The sequence below is a fragment of the Carassius auratus genome, chromosome 22 (genome assembly GCF_003368295.1).
Source record: "Carassius auratus strain Wakin chromosome 22, ASM336829v1, whole genome shotgun sequence".
Lineage (NCBI taxonomy): Eukaryota > Metazoa > Chordata > Actinopteri > Cypriniformes > Cyprinidae > Carassius > Carassius auratus.
The window spans coordinates 12,044,834-12,061,372 of NC_039264.1; the positions used below are offsets into that span (position 1 = coordinate 12,044,834).

Here is a 16,539-nt window from a genome sequence, read left to right on the forward strand (position 1 = left end):
GTGTTTATATGGGTGATTATGTGAATAAATGAGAATACATGTGTATAGGATTACATACATGCATGAATTTGAATACATATGTACTATTATTATTATTAATTCTATTACTGTTATTTGGGGAGCAATGTATTCTATGTACTTTGGATCTGTCTATCTGGTACATCTATCTTGTATATTAATCCTCTTACTTATGATTATTAATGGTGGTGTCTTGTAAGTCCTTGTAAGGGCTGGGTGTAATTATACGCATGACACAATAATAAAACTTCATTCATTCATTCATTCATTCATTCATTTAAGGCAAATGACTGTACCTTCACTGATGCTTTTGGAGAATAATTTACTCTGTCTGAACGCTTTAATTGGTTTTGAACACTCAGGCATATTTACACTTTTTTTGGCAGTCAATCATATTTTCTTCAACACTTTTTGAGTATTGATGACTCTTGTTCAGAACACAACCGTCCAACAATTAAACAATCCTTAGTGTCTGACATTCTCTGTCACTCACTTAAGGTTTTTGCCCACTATTCTTATTCTCTAATGAACCCTACCATGCTTTGTGCATGCAGTCATAATTTTAAAAGCTGTTCTTAAAGGAGCACACAATTGGACTGCTGAAGATGCTGCTAAACAGGCTCCCATGATTTGTCCTCTGACCATTCACCCATAGCTTTTACTAAACACTGCTGAATGAAAATTATACTACATTGATATACAATAGATACTAGACCTAAATCCAGAGAATCACTCACATCATTGTTATATATCGTAATATCATTATTGTAAAGAGCTAAGGTATTAAAGACATAGGTCTGACTATCTGTAAAGCTGCTTTGAAACTGTGTGTATTGTGAAAAGCACTATACAACTAAATTTGTATATAAGTAACAATATATACAATGTACCAAGTAACACTGTACCCTTAACGTACTTAAATTAATATTTTAGGATTAAATACGGTACAAAAATGTCACTGAAGGTACTGCCCCAATGACAGGATGGTACGTCCAAAGATTTTCTTCTTTGAGTGTAAAGTTGCTGTGCTATTAAAATAAAAACATATAAAGGAATATTGAAGTGTTGTCTGCAAGCCATGTCACTCTCAATCTTTCTGCTGAAATTGTATTATTGCCTCACAGTCAGTCTTGATGGCTTTTCCGCACTGAAGCAGGATATTCAGGATTGATTTCATCCTAGCATGTCAGGTATTTCCCTTGGGACATCTGTGAATGAAGCTGGCAGTGATTTTTTTGTGTGAGTGATATTGCTACATCATGCATAGATTCTTTAAATCATTGCGGTTTACCTCCGAGAGAAACCACCACAGGAGACACAGGCTTTAGACCCTCCTAACATCCATCTGTCTTTGGTCCATAACTTCATGCCCCTCAGAAGTCATCATTGTTAATGGCTATGGTGTCCCAGGAGCCATCATTACCAGATCCTTCAAGCATAGCTTCAATTCCAGCTTCTGCTGGAGACTTTCTCCTCAGTTATTGTAATTGTTATGTAATTGAGAAGCTTTTGCAAGTCACCACATGGGACTTCAGTCCCTCCATGGAGAAGCTGTAAGAAAACCTAGAAACCTCTAGCTGAGAAGACATATGTGTTTGCTAATATATAAGCCCATCTACATCACAACATTGTGTCTGTGAGCCAAAATCAGCAGCTACTAGACTTATTATCCCCACTCAAAAGCAATGTCAGGTAGAAGTCATGCTCATTAGTGGCTTGTGTATTGTGATTCAGTACAGAAGCCACAGAAACAGCATGTGTGTTCTGTATGGAGACTGGAAATATGATAAAAGTAGGAGCCACGCAGTTGAGGATTTGTTGTGTTAGTTGTAAATGAACTATTAGACATTGACATTCTCTAAGACTTAAGACTTTCATAATCCAGGGATCCTTTAGAGAGAGGGATTCAGGATTCTTTCAGGAGCGACTGTGGGTGACAGATTGTGTTCGCTCTGTACAAGCAGCACTTTAATGACATTGAGATGTTGGAACAGGACACTCTTGCACTGACTCTTGTATATCGTAAAATGTCTAAGTGCCATGAACATTTACCAGCTACAGATTGTGTCATGATTTTTAAGTAGTGGAACAGTCTAGTAGTTTAAACTGTCCCCAACTGTCTGTTGGGGAAGCATCAAAATAAGGTGTTAGCAGATATTAATATACTAATGGTCTAATGACTGCTTGTTTACATGTAGTTACAAAGTTAGAGGTTGAAAAATGTTTAAAGCGGACTACCAAAATAAAGTGTTACCAGATTAATTTTTTCGAGCAAGTTATTAGACTTTAAATGTTAATTGTAATTTTCTTTAAATAATAATGTGCACAGATGTATAATGTACATGAACTGAGAAAAGGAACTGGTAGAAAGAAAGAAAAATGGGTGACTTTCAATTGCATGTTAACTTTAAGAACCCCGCACAACCTGTCAGGTGCTGTGCTTGGTCTTGATTTTAGCACAGACTCGTTCATTTAATCCCACGTTAGGAAGTGCACACTCAGAGCTTTAGTTTCTGGGGCTTTACATAGCTGTCAGGCCGCAGTAGCAGAGCCTGTGGGGGAACAGAAGTGTCAGAGCAGGAGATTACAGCACACACACACACACACTGTCTTCTTTCCCACAGCAATAGCTGAAGACGTCTGTGCTGGGCACGTCAACATCAGTTACCCATACTTTCTCTGCTGATGCTGTTGGCAGAGTAAAGTTAAAGCCCAGCCACTCGGATACAGGGTTGAGGTGCTCCTGCAGGGGCGTGAGGATTTTTGAACTGATTGATTGGGTTTAGAGTAATAAAAATATAATTTAGGTTTAGTAGAATAAGTTGACATATGCCTGCAATGTTACTTATAAGACAGTAGAATCTTTAATAGATGAGCATGGGAATAAAGTGCTGGCAGATATTAAGCAGACAGTCTACTCTAATGACTGCTAGTTGATATGCAGTTACAAAGATACTTATTGTCAACCAAATGTCTAAAGGACACCATCAAAATAAAGTGTATCCAAACTATTTATTATTAAGGGGCCATGAACTTTCTTTGTATTTTATTATGCACTGTTCAAAAAACATAATAATTTAGAAGTAATAGGCTATTTTCTGTCTTGTTTTTAATCCCACTCATCAAAACACTAGCGTGCAGGTTTGTAGACTCTAAAGTAAGCACTCACTGATATGATTGGCTAATAGTTGCGTATGTTTTGACAGCCTTCACAGATGGACATAAATAACATAAAAAATGATCTTTAACAATACACAAAGCGATAGTGATCATGTAATGAAAACAGATCTTAGCTCACAGTGTTGATGTCAGGTCCAATATCATCACAGAACATAGATTGATTAGTTAATCTTCATGAAAATCCTGTCGAATTATGCATTGTTTTTAAATGAATCCACAGTAAAAAATGCAGGGAACAAAAGATTGAGATTTTACTGATGTGGTATGAAACTTCATTCAAAACCAGTGGGTGGGGCTAAACTGACTGATGAAGAATCAGTGGTTGGGTCTAAAAAGTCAGTGCTGTAGTATTGGTGGGCGTGGCTAAACAGGCAGTGATGTAGAAGCAGGTGTTGGTCTTCTGTGGAGGCGGTGCTTATCCACACCACACTGGTACATCATAGAGTAGAACATTCCACAAGTGGTTGTTTTAGCAGTTTGGCATTAATATACGCTGTTTTTTAGGCCCACAAGAAAGTTTTGAGTTCTGAAACTTACAACTATGTGTTTATAGGACAAAGACCTCTTGTGTCAAAAGATCGAGGGAATTTTGTTTTCTCCATTCATGACCCCTTTAAATGGGAACCAAGTGCATTAGCATACAGTGACAGAACAATATTTTGAGAACCAATACCGGTATACACTGTACGATAATGATCTGTCCCAGATGAAAGATGACCAGTGTGAAACAGCCGTGCCAGTTTTTTAGGTCTTTACTCTTAATCGGTGGTCCTGCATCATACTGTGACAGAGGTTCAAATACGGCTGTTGTCACAGTCTTGCAACCAAAAATTTGTTTTGAAAACTGTCTCACTGTGTGTTTGCTGCTACGACTCAACTGTACTGACTAGTACTAGTAAAAATGCAAAATGAAATGATGTTTTGATCAACATAACATGGCTCTAAAGCTTAAATATCATGGAAGTAGAAGTGTGATTCATTTAGCTCCACTAGTGGATACCGATGACATTTTGTTCTTCTATACTAACTTTCAAAGTAACATATGATTCAGTATGTGTCATAATCATTCAGTCATACCCACATTATTAGAACCATGTTACACAGTGTGCTTTAAATCATCTTTTGATTGCTGAAATCTCACAGTCTGTAGCAGTCTAAGTCTCTATTTGGACTGTACCTACAACAATTGTATGGTATAGTAACTCACTATGGTTAAAATCATCTTCTGAATCCGCTATTGGTCAACAAGTTGTCTCTCTCTTGCAGGGCATCAGCAGCCTCTTCAGCTCTTTGAAGGTGGTGCGTTTGTTGCGTCTCGGCCGCGTGGCCCGCAAGCTGGATCATTACATTGAATATGGTGCGGCGGTGCTGGTGTTGCTGGTTTGTGTGTTTGGCCTGGCCGCCCACTGGCTGGCCTGCATCTGGTACAGCATCGGAGACTATGAGGTCATAGATGAAGACAGAAACTTGCTCCGAAGGAACAGCTGGCTGTATCTTCTGGGAGAAGCCGCCGGCACACCGTATCACTTCAATGTCAGCGGCACCGAAAAGTGGGAAGGGGGTCCCAGCAAAAACTCCGTCTACATCACGTCACTGTACTTCACCATGACCAGCCTGACCAGTATCGGCTTCGGGAACATCGCTCCCACCACAGATGCAGAGAAGATCTTCGCCGTGGCCATGATGATGATTGGCTGTAAGTCCAGATTTCTTGATTGTGGCACTACATAACCAGTATAACTGACTAAAGACTAGAAATCAGTTTTCTCAAACAACAACAGTCAGAAAAAGAGTTCAATCTATCAATTATAGTTCAGAATAAAACCCTGAAAAGACATGGAGGGTCACTGCGTTTGCTGTAAAGGTTCGGAGTGCAGGTGTTTTCTCTCGCTCTCAGTGGAATATAAGATCTATATAGAGCCAGTGGTGATCTAGATTGCATTCTGTCCAGACAGCGGCCTGGAGAACACTGTGATGAATTACATGATTGCTTAGTTCTGGGAAAGCTCTACTTTCATGCACTGGCATAATTTAGAGATGCTCTGCTTCATTTTAAGGCAATTGTCCAGATTAGATGCAACTGGGCTGCAACTGTGGCATGCTCTTCATTTCCACAGTAAATACAAAGTCACTCTTTAGGTGTTCATATATACGGATACATAATCACAGAGTAATTCTAATTAATTACATGTACTGGTAACAATTTATTTTGGTGGTCCCCTTTAGACATTTGGTGCACATGTCAGCCAGAAGTCATTAGAGTATGAATAGACTTTCTTTTTCATATCTGTTAACACTTTAAAGTTACTTCCGATTCTCACTATTAACCAACTATTACTTGACTTTTGACTGAAAATGTACTGAAATGTTGCTAATGTGGCTGCACCATATCACGGTTAGCTAAACTATTGTTGATATTGCATCTCGTAGCGTAGGCTATTTTTAAAGTAGGAGCGATTCTACTTGCTTAGAACCTAAATGCTTGTATGAGTCTCTGAGGTGAATGTGTTTGTTTTTCTCAGATTGTTGTCTGGGACAAGCCCACCCTGCAAGTCTGCTCAGTGTGTGTGTGTGTGTGTGTACTGGAGCAGTTAGTGTGGTTGTGTTGGGTCTCTATGGGTTTGCCCCGTTCGAGGCGTCAGTGTTGCTGCTGGCTGCCTGAGGGTGACGGTGATGCAGAGTGTCATAAAAGTGGGGGGAGACTGACAGAAAGACAGAAGATCACAGTGTGATCCTGCTGATGCACAGGAATCACAGCAGGCACACATTCAGTCAGAGTGACAGCGCTTTACACACACGCACAGGGAGAAGATGATATTAGACTCCAGTTTAAGAAAGTAAAGCCTTTTGCATTATAACAATGAGAAGGGGAAATGCATTTAGCTTTATGTTCTTATGCTCTCTCTAAATTAATCTAGATTATGGAATGAAATGTGAACAAGTAAACTAATAAATAGATTAATAAATAGTTTAAATAGCAGTGATCAGTGTTTTTGTGATCAGTGATGGGACAGTCGGGCTGTAAATGGGAGCAGAAAAATTAGGCCCACGCAAGAGAGTGTCTGAATACAGGACAAGACTAAAACCTCTCTCTCTCTCTCTCTCTCTCTCTCTCTCTCGCTCTCGCTCTCTCTCTCAGACACACACAAGCTGAGAGCCAAACTTTATTTTAAGGTGTCCTTGTTACACATTGCATGCACTTACTATTATAATGACAATAAATTATGCATAATTACATGCAAGTTAGCCTAAACTAAGCCTTAATCCGAACCATATAGTTAGTACATGTAGCTAATTAACATTACTCAGTACTTACAGTACATGTATAATTACACTGTAAGATTGACACCTTAAAATAAAGTGCAACCATTTTTTGCCAATACATGACTTTGATTCTGTGTTGGCAGTTTTGTAGTTTCAATTATTTAACAGAAAGACAGCCATAAAGAGAGATAGAGAGACAGCGAGAGAGAGAGAGAGAGAGAGAGAGAGAGAGAGAGAGAGAGAGGGAGAGATAGAGAGAGAGGGAGACCTGACAGCTTCTCTTCTCTGTTTGTTACCACTTTCTTGGTCTCTTCTCACCCTGGAGGCTCATTAGACGCTTGTTACACTTCAGTGAGAACACAGAAACCATAAAAGTCCCCCTGATGGTGGGTGGGGTGTCATTAATGCTGTTTGGTTCGCCTAAATATGCACTCAAAGTGCTTCAGAGAGTGCATTGTGTTTTTTTTTTTTTTGACTTTCAGAAATTACTTTCACTCTCAAAAAAAAAAAAAAAAAAAAAAATGTTGTGTATACAGCCAAACAATCATAACCAATAAGAAGATATTTGATGTTTCAAATATGGCAGTAATATTTAATTGTGGACAGGAGTACCCAGAGCTATACAACAAAAATACGAAACGTGCCAGAAAAATGTTAAGTAGCTGCTGGTAACAGGTCTGGGTAAAAACACAAGATCACACATGACCTGTAGCTACTGTACAACACTGCACAGGATGTGACCAACTGAGGAACAAACTTCTGTTTCTGACTGTGGGAATATCAGTAACTACAGCGTCTGGTACATCGTGTCAAGAGCTTGTTTTGCATGAGAAAGCCTCTTGTCTCGTCTCTGTGGAGGCTGCTAATGCATTACTGTGCTCTGATGACAGGGCCGCCATCATGATGTGACTTTGTTGTGAGTTGGGAGGATGTTAGAGCAGAAACTGAGAACAAAATATCATTATATGAGGCAAAATTATACAATTTCTAAACCGCCTTCTGTTGACCAATAATCAACAGACTTATCTTTAGATTTGGTGCAACAAATCTGATATGTGGACTATTTTGGGTGTTGGCCATTTATGTTGTTGTAAAATACTGCTTTTGATTAAGAAAGCCATTTTTTTTTCTTCCTAATTTTAAGTCCAGTCAAGTTCCTAATTTTAACTTCCAGATTCAGTCTGTGTGATTTGCAGTAATTCAACAGGTCCACTGTAAAGAATCAGCTTAAATCAAATTAAAATAAGTCACATTTGTTTACAGATTCAAATCTGACAAATAAACAAATCACTATTTGCCAGAGTTGACAGCTCAAAAAGGCTCATGTGCAAGTTGTAGCAAGTTGTATATGTGTCTAATCTCATTGAAATCTCTTTAAATTTACCTCTCTCCAAAGTGACTATGCAATGAATCCCAGATAAAATATATACTGGCTTCTTAAGGAACATTTTTTCAGATATCAGAAATATTCAGATGGGGTTCTGAAAAAGGTTCCACATTTCCATATCACCAGCCTGTGACGTTTCTGATCCTATTGGCACAAGAAATGCAAATAGAAAAGTTACCTGAAATTTTTATAAAAATAGGCTATTGCATGAAGCTTTTCCGTTGTTGCAACATATGTATAATTAAAACTATTAGGAAGTGGACCATTGAATGTATCTCTATTCAACCAGAAAAAAAAGTTCAGTTCCTTTTTTCTGTCAAACAGATGACAGATTTAACTTTCATTTTCATCTATCCAGCTGTGGCTTTACCCAGTGACTGATTTTCATTTCCACAAGGTGAAAAATAGTACAGTATGTGGTAAAACAGCCCTGATACAAATAGAAATGATCACAAGTGACTTCCTGATATATGGGTCTTAGATTCTTATCTGTTGATAAAATGAAAAATACATGCAATGCATGTCAGTGTGGACCAGTAATGTTTTGGACTTTCATCATAGACGTTTTATAATGTTCTTAATTTTCCACTGATATTGTTGACTTGATAGCACAGATACTACTTGAACCGAACTAAGCTAGATTATGACATCACCAAATCAAAGATGAACTGCTTTTAGCTAAAATCTGAGTGTTTACTGTCGTTCTTTTGCAATTTTGAGACAGTACTTTTCAATTTAATACTGTAAAGCTGCTTTGACACAATCTCAATTGTTAAAAGAAAGTTTGCCTGATCTAACCCAATCTAATCTTAATTCCTCATACTGACCAGATCATTCAGTGAGTTCAAGAAAAGCTTCAGTCAGATCAGTTTGATTCGCCAATGAATCATTCAGTGCGATCTTTGAAACAGTTCAACAGGTTTTATTGGAAAAAATCAGCTTGTTCGCCAAATTAGATAAAGTATATCGCTGTGGCGATTTCTTCAGTTCAAAACAATGAGCAATTATATGCTGTTTTTATAAGTGCTCTCCAATGATTAATCACGCTTAATCGCATTCAAACTGAAAGCTTCATGTGATTAATTGCGATTAATCGTTTGACAGCACTAGTTTTTATAAATTGTATTGGAGTGAAAGTACGATATTATGCTTTGGAATGCAAGTAAAAGTAAAGGTTCTGAAAATAAAATACAGTGCAACACTGAAGTACAGTAGCAAAGTAATTTCTTTATTCATGCTTTAACTAGTCATGATGTTTAGCTTTGAGTGCAGTGTCATGAATGCATGCTGTCATCATAGGTGTATTAGTGCGCTCTCTTTTAGACTTGCAGTTTACAGTCTCTGGCCGTGATGAACACTTGCTTTTGTCCCAGTGACAGGTCTTCCTCTCAGTGGTCTATGTGATGAGTGATCAGTGTCCACACAGAGAGCCATTCTTTCAGACTGTGACACTCACATACAAAACATTTCTAGAAATAACCACTGATAAGGTTACACCAGGCAGGTGCGACTGCAGAGTAAAGGTCACACTTTGAGCAAGCAAGATTTCTGTGGAAACGGCATATATCGTAATATGAAGTCATGATCTCAGGTGTCTTTATATAAAGCGCAATTTAACTTAAAATGCTTCTAAAATGTACATATATGTAATCTTACTGTACTCAAATGCTCAAATCCTGCAGATTAAAGTTTGCAGTATTTTGATTCCGTTAAGAGACCACTTCAATCTTTTCTTGGCAACACCTTTAACTATCATTTTGCATTATTGAGACACTGTTTTCCAAATGAATGTTGTTCAGTGCTTTGACGCAATGTATTTTGTTTAAAGCACTATATAAATAAACATGATTGATTGATTGAACACATCTTCACATACAGATGAACCAAACTTAATATTTGCAATACAGAGGAATTCAAACAAGCTTGTGTTTTCTGTCTCCTGCATTTGCATACATATAAATGGAAGTTAATGGAATAAAAAGTGTAGTGCACATGCATTAATTCGCATTGGTTCAAAATACTGCTTCAGATAAATGTATATCTGACATGAAACGTTTGGCTGAGATTGTGTCTCTTCATGCTACATTTTCACATTCACCAGGGACTAACAGTTAACTTGTCACAGCAAATTTGTTGGAAACACACCTAGCTTGTACAGTGTATAGAAATTATACACAAAAATATTTTTAAAAATTGTAATATTTGTTTTTGGTGTTTTGCCTTTTACTGTTATATGACAGTGGAGAGAATTATGTCAGTATAGTTGAATTTGATCATTGGAGTTCAGTAGCAAAGACTTACGTTAACAAAATGGGATTAAATACATAAATTGTTTTTGTCTTATTTAACACATTTAATTATTGCAGGTTTGTATAATATTCTGAGTTTGCATTTGACTGTTTTTATGAATTCTGTGGAATGCTGAATCTGTTTTTGCCAAGATGAGATGAGTAAATGCATAAGGCCCCGGTATCCTTCAAATGAAATCGAAGAATGAACTGATATGACGTCATTTAGAACAAAATCAGGTCGAAAAGAAGTTTGTTTCGGCAGTTTGAAACCGCTCACCAAAGCGAACTTACAGGGGGAGTTTGTTTTGGCTCCTAAACACCTTTGAGCATCCATTGGTCCATGGCCATTACACAATCAGTGGGTGTGTTCTGGAACACCACCTTCTTTGACGGGAGTTTTTTTCCTGGTTCGTTCTCATTCTGTGGAAGTCCTAAAGGAGAGCAACACCTCCTGAATACAATGGAGTGTCGAATAGCTAAGCTGCACAAACATATCCTCAACTGTATGATCGCTCGCGGAGAGACTTTAAAGATTCAGAGAAAGTATTTAATTCCTAGAAGGTAATTGCAGCGGAGTTTGGTGTCGACGACCTGGAGTTATGCAAAAAGTAAAAAGTCATGACACCACATAAAATATAGAAAGGTGAAACTATTTATCCAGTTCAATAAAATAAATGAACACTAATAAACCCATCATGCTAAAATTTTCAAACTATGAGACATTCAAACTTCCTATTTATATTGCAAGCATGATACTCGACTCTTAACTACTGCTAATCATTATTCTTTAGTCTATAATATCCTGACCATTGGGGCCTGTCTCACACCTAGATTGCCTACGCTTCTTCATTGCCTCATTGTTTAGGGGATAGGCGTGAGCGTCGTGACACATGTTCACATTAATCTACACCCTGCCTCCAAGGAACTTTGTTGGAAGTATAACGGGGCCTTTAATCTAACAAAATTTCTGTCATTATGGAGTAAAAAGTTAAGGCGATTCCAGTGGCCCGCTGGTATCTGCCGAAAAAGACTCTTTAAGCAAGTGCTAATTGTGAAAGCTTGGGGAAGTATTTAAAATATACAATCTTTCCCAATAACTGCAACTTGTTCAGTTTTCAATAGCAGCTAGTCTGCATACAAAAGAAAGTACAAAACATTAGTGCAATGACTTAATATCAAATAATGACATCTCTGGGTAAATGCACAGTATAGATGCCCACCAAATCAGCTATCCACTGCCTTGCATGGGATATTTCCCATCACCAGATGTGTATCATCTTTAACATTCTGCACATGCTGAGCTGAGATTGATTAATATCACCTCTGGTGAGTAGGGAGGCCTCGGGAGGCGGCAGAGGGTGACTGGAAAGCCAATTGCCTGAAATGTAACTGATACAATAAAGCAGGGCTGTAATTTAGTAGTATTGCTGATGGAGCGAAGTGAGAGGACTCAGAAATTGCATTTGGCTGCAATGATGATATTCAAGAACAACATGTCATGGCCATTAAGCTTGTGGTGTTTGTGAGATGCTGCAGTCTAAGCAAGAAAAAAAATGAATAACTGCATTTATTATGGCACAATACCTGGATTATTATTTTTTTTAAACCTTTTATATTAAATGGTGCACAACTACATTGGTCCACTGGAGGAACTGGAGACATTCAGCTTGACGTGCTGAGGTTGAGCTTTTCAACTTCACCTGGAAAAACACTTTCAGGACTGTGATCAATATCATGGTCTGTATGACATACTAATGGACCTGAAAGAGACATCAGCAGCTTTGGGGCATAGCAGCTGAGATCATTAAGGTCAGAGGTTTAGCAGGTTGCAGAGCAAGCAAGTGTCCGGTTTCTTAAAAACCCCACTGTCTGTCCTTGACTAGGACGTGTAGGATTGCTCTGCTGCCTACTGAGACATTATTACTACCTAAAGTGGCTGATTTGAGATATTCTCCATCAAGAGTCATTTACAGATGTAACAGCAGTATATAGTACAAGGGAATGCAGTATTGCTTTTTGTCCCAATTTTTTAACAATACATTACATTTTTTCTACATACATAATTTTTTAGGATGTGTGTTTTACAGTTTAAATGTTTGAAAGTAAGTGCAAGTAGCTGAACTTAAGAGTGTTTTTAACCCACTTCAGTTCATCTTTATAAATAATATTTACTTCTATTATCTTTGAAATATAGACCTGCTGGATGTGCTGACAAGTATGATAAACTAAAACATACTTAAATGTTATTGATTTCTAGTAGTGATTTAGGACTTTTATGTATTTAATGTATTTAAACTATCTACAGTTTTGTTATAACCAAGTAAATTATAAATTATAAAATTATAAATTGTATAATAAATTATAACAAAGCATTTTACTCGTGCTTCAGTATTTCAGTCAACACACTAAAGCACATGTAATATGTTTACTCAACATAACATTAATATATTTAGTAAACTTAGATGTACTAGATGTTTAAAATGTACCAAACTGCATCTACAAATATACCTAAATACATCACATAATAATTAGTGCAACGATTAACTGCATCCAAAATAAAAGTTTTTGTATGCATAATTTATGTATATATGCTGTGTATATTTATTATGTTTTAAATTCACACACATGCATGCATATACTTAAGAAAACTTCAATTTTAGAGGCGATTAATCACGATTAATCATTGCCCAGCACTAATATGTTTGGTTGAACTTTATTTTAAGGTGTCCTTGTTACAGTGTAATGATGCATTAAAGTACTGTGTAATATTTATTATCTACATGTACATACTATATGGGGTTAGGATTATGGAAAAGCTTTTTGCATGCAAAAATAAGAAAAATTTGCATTGCATGCAATAAGAATTGTTATTATAATAGTAAGTACATGTAACTTGTAACAAGGACACGTTAAAATAAAGTGTTATTTGCATTCAGTTTACACTTAAGTATATTCTTATGAAGTGCTGTTTTTAAAAGTATGCAAAAGTCACGATGTTAACAGAAATGTTTCATTCTTTCAGCTCTCCTTTATGCCACCATCTTTGGTAACGTAACCACCATCTTCCAGCAAATGTACGCTAACACCAACCGCTACCACGAGATGTTAAACAGCGTGAGAGACTTCCTGAAGCTCTACCAGGTTCCTCAGGGCCTCAGCGAGAGGGTCATGGACTATATCGTCTCTACGTGGTCCATGTCCAGAGGAATTGACACAGATAAGGTATTTGGCACAGTGTCTCGTAGACTGAAGATCTTTATCCAGGGAGCTTATTTTCTTCATTCACTGTAAAGGTCATTTGTTTGGTCTTTGCCATAACATCCGTGGCATTTGTGAATAATAACCCTCTAATGTTTAAGATCACAGTCTAACTGTTACGTAAGGCTTTCAACAGCTTCTCAAAATTTCATAAATTTTCCGTGAAGGGTTCGCAGAACGTCCAGTTTTTGTTTTAACATGATGCTAAAATTTGATTGTTTTCAACTGTTTGACCTCAGGTGTTGCAAATTTGCCCGAAAGACATGCGAGCGGACATCTGCGTTCATCTCAACAGGAAAGTGTTCAAAGAGCACCCGGCTTTCAGACTGGCCAGCGATGGGTGTTTGAGAGCGCTTGCCATGGAGTTTCAGACCATCCACTGCGCCCCGGGAGATCTCATCTACCACGCAGGCGAAAGCGTGGACAGCCTCTGCTTCGTGGTGTCAGGGTCTTTGGAGGTCATCCAGGACGATGAAGTCGTTGCTATTTTGGGTGAGTGTATTTCTACAAGTGCTCTGAGGTCTACCACTTGACTAGAGCCCATCATGAAAATATAATTAGTCAATCAGTTGCTGCTGGTCATTTTTTTCCCATACATTTTTCTCCTAAAAGTGCAAAAATGTTTTCAGAACATTTGATAATGCAGTATATTACAATTATGCTGTTTCATTGACCTTGGTTTTGAACTATTAATGATAAGTTTAATGATAATGGTTCTTGCTTGTATCCCTTTTAAAGATTTTGGCTTCAAATTTACAAATTTATTCTGCAGTTATGGTTTAATGCACATATCCTTTATTTAGAATAATACTACGTTAAAAGTATGAGTACTGATTTTATTTACAATATATGATTTTCGTTTACAATAATCAACACTACAATTTGGCTTTTCGTGCCATCATTTGGAGTTTCAAGCTCTGATCTTGCATTTCTTGGCTCATTTTGAGCATATCATTGAAGAAACTCAAGAAGATCTGAAGTCAGATAAGTTTGATTCATGAATGAATTGTTTCAGGTGATACATTAGAGGGCTGAGTTTTCTCAAAAGCTTCTTAAGCCTAAGAAGTTCGTAAAAATGATTGTAAGACTGATCTTAATATTACGTCTGTTTCCCAGAAGCATCGTCATTTAAGTTGCACTTAAAAATTATCGTAGATTTACGGGTGCTCTGGAGTAATCTTTAAGCCCTAAGTACATTGTAAGAAGACAGAGGAGGTCCAATGCGCTGCAGAGTTTAGCTCCAACCCTGATCAAAGTCACCTGCCTGTGGTTTTCTAATGATCCCAAAGACATTGATTGGCATTGATTAGCATGCTCAGGTGTGTTTAATTAGGGTAAGAGCTAAACTCTGCAGGAAATTGGATCCCGAGGTTCAGATTTGAGGAACCCTGCACTATAATATAATATAATGTATTGTATTATAGTTATTATATCCAAGTTGTGTGTCTGGAATGCAGCATTTTGTTAACATCAATAAACGATTGTGTACTACAATTAAGAGCCATTCTATAAGGCGACATTTCAGCACTTGACAAACGGATAGCGACTACTATGTAGCACTTAAAGCACAGCTACGTGCGATTTCTTTAGGTGCATTGTTGGGAAACGCTCATGAAACAATAACGAACTATCGTAAATTATCATATTACTCGTAGAAAACGTTCTTAAGTGCTAAGATCAATCGTTATCGGGAAACCTGGCACAGATCTTTAAGCAAACAATATGTGTCTAAATGTCAAATAATACATATTGGAAAAGAAAATAATTGAACAATGGCCCAAATCAGTGCTAAAACCAATGTTTTTGCACATGCATGCAATAAGACCCTGTTAAAATAATCAATTATGAGTTGTACATGATGAACGTATTGACTTGTGTTCATAAATCTAGAACTGGTCCAGCTAATTCAATCAGTCATGCACAACGATATGATACGGTAAAAGCTATCAACAAGCTCATTATAAAAACCTGATTATAACCACAGGAATATGACATTATATGTGAATAATGCTGCTGTCAGATAATTTTAGCACATTTTAAAAGAACAAGCCTGTTCTAGAACCATTTATGGAATCAAACATAATGAAAGTCGTTTTCAAATAAGGCCTGGTTCACACGGGACGATTTTAAAATTGTCGGCCGATTTTCCAAATATGAGAGACCCCACACACAGCGATAAAAAATCACGAGTTTAACAGTTTTGGTCGTTCCGTGTGTGGTGTGCAGCCACACGGCAATATCAACTCATCACACACGAACCGATTTGACTCCCGAGCATTCCCAGGTCAGACGGGAAATCTCGCAAAATCCCTCGAGATCAAATGTGACTTCAGAGTAAACAATCATGGCGGACGAAGAGGATGCAGTGGCCATAGTTTGTGCTTTGTAAAAAAAAAAAAAAAAAAAAAAAAAAAAAAAAAAAAGTTTGTGCTTTGTTTTTTAACGAAAAAAACAAAACAAAATAAAAACAAGAAAAGGCGATGGTCAAAGAGGTGGAGACAACGCGAGCATGGACTATACTTGCTATATTATAATATGGAGATAAGTTGTTGTTTTCTCTCATAGAAATGTTGTTACGTACTACACAGATTAATAACCGTTGAAATAAACGTTCATATATTCGTTTCCATGTACTCTGGTGGACTGCAGTTGTGGATGTAGTTATGCTCATCGACTTTATTTGTATTTGTTATATTATATACGCCGGCTGTTTTGATTTTGTTTCCCGGTACTATCACTGCCTCGTCACCTCACTTTCTGATTGGCTACACGCCACAGTCCACAGGCTGCGTGATTGTTTGTCCTCGGGGGACACCACACACGAGACGAAATCGGGCCAAATAAATCCAACATGTTGGATATCCCCGATTTGAGATCGGAGCGGTCCCGACATTCTTCCGAGCAGAGGAGAGCAGTCTTAACACACCACACACGGCAGGAATATTTGATCAGATTATTTTACGATAATCGGAGCATCCTAAGATTGTCGGAAGGGGTGAATCGGGGCTAAAATCGGCCTAATTATCCTGCCGTGTGAACCAGCCTTAAGATTAACATTTCCTTTTTCAGTTCTAAGGAAACAAGTGTAATGTGAGAATTTTCTGGAATTCCAAATTATATAATGTATTACGTAACTTTTCA

General features: G+C 37.5%; 1 protein-coding gene across 2 annotated transcripts in view; it reads left to right on the forward strand.

Moving 5' to 3' along the window:
• Positions 1 to 16,539, forward strand: part of kcnh1b (potassium voltage-gated channel, subfamily H (eag-related), member 1b) — a 47,285-nt gene that overhangs the window by 6,200 nt on the left and 24,546 nt on the right. For both annotated transcript variants that reach the window (XM_026197760.1, XM_026197761.1), the window contains 3 exons: positions 4,465 to 4,894; positions 13,163 to 13,362; positions 13,638 to 13,890. In XM_026197760.1, coding sequence (XP_026053545.1) covers positions 4,465 to 4,894; positions 13,163 to 13,362; positions 13,638 to 13,890 — 883 coding nt within the window. The remainder of the gene's footprint in view (positions 1 to 4,464; positions 4,895 to 13,162; positions 13,363 to 13,637; positions 13,891 to 16,539) is intronic.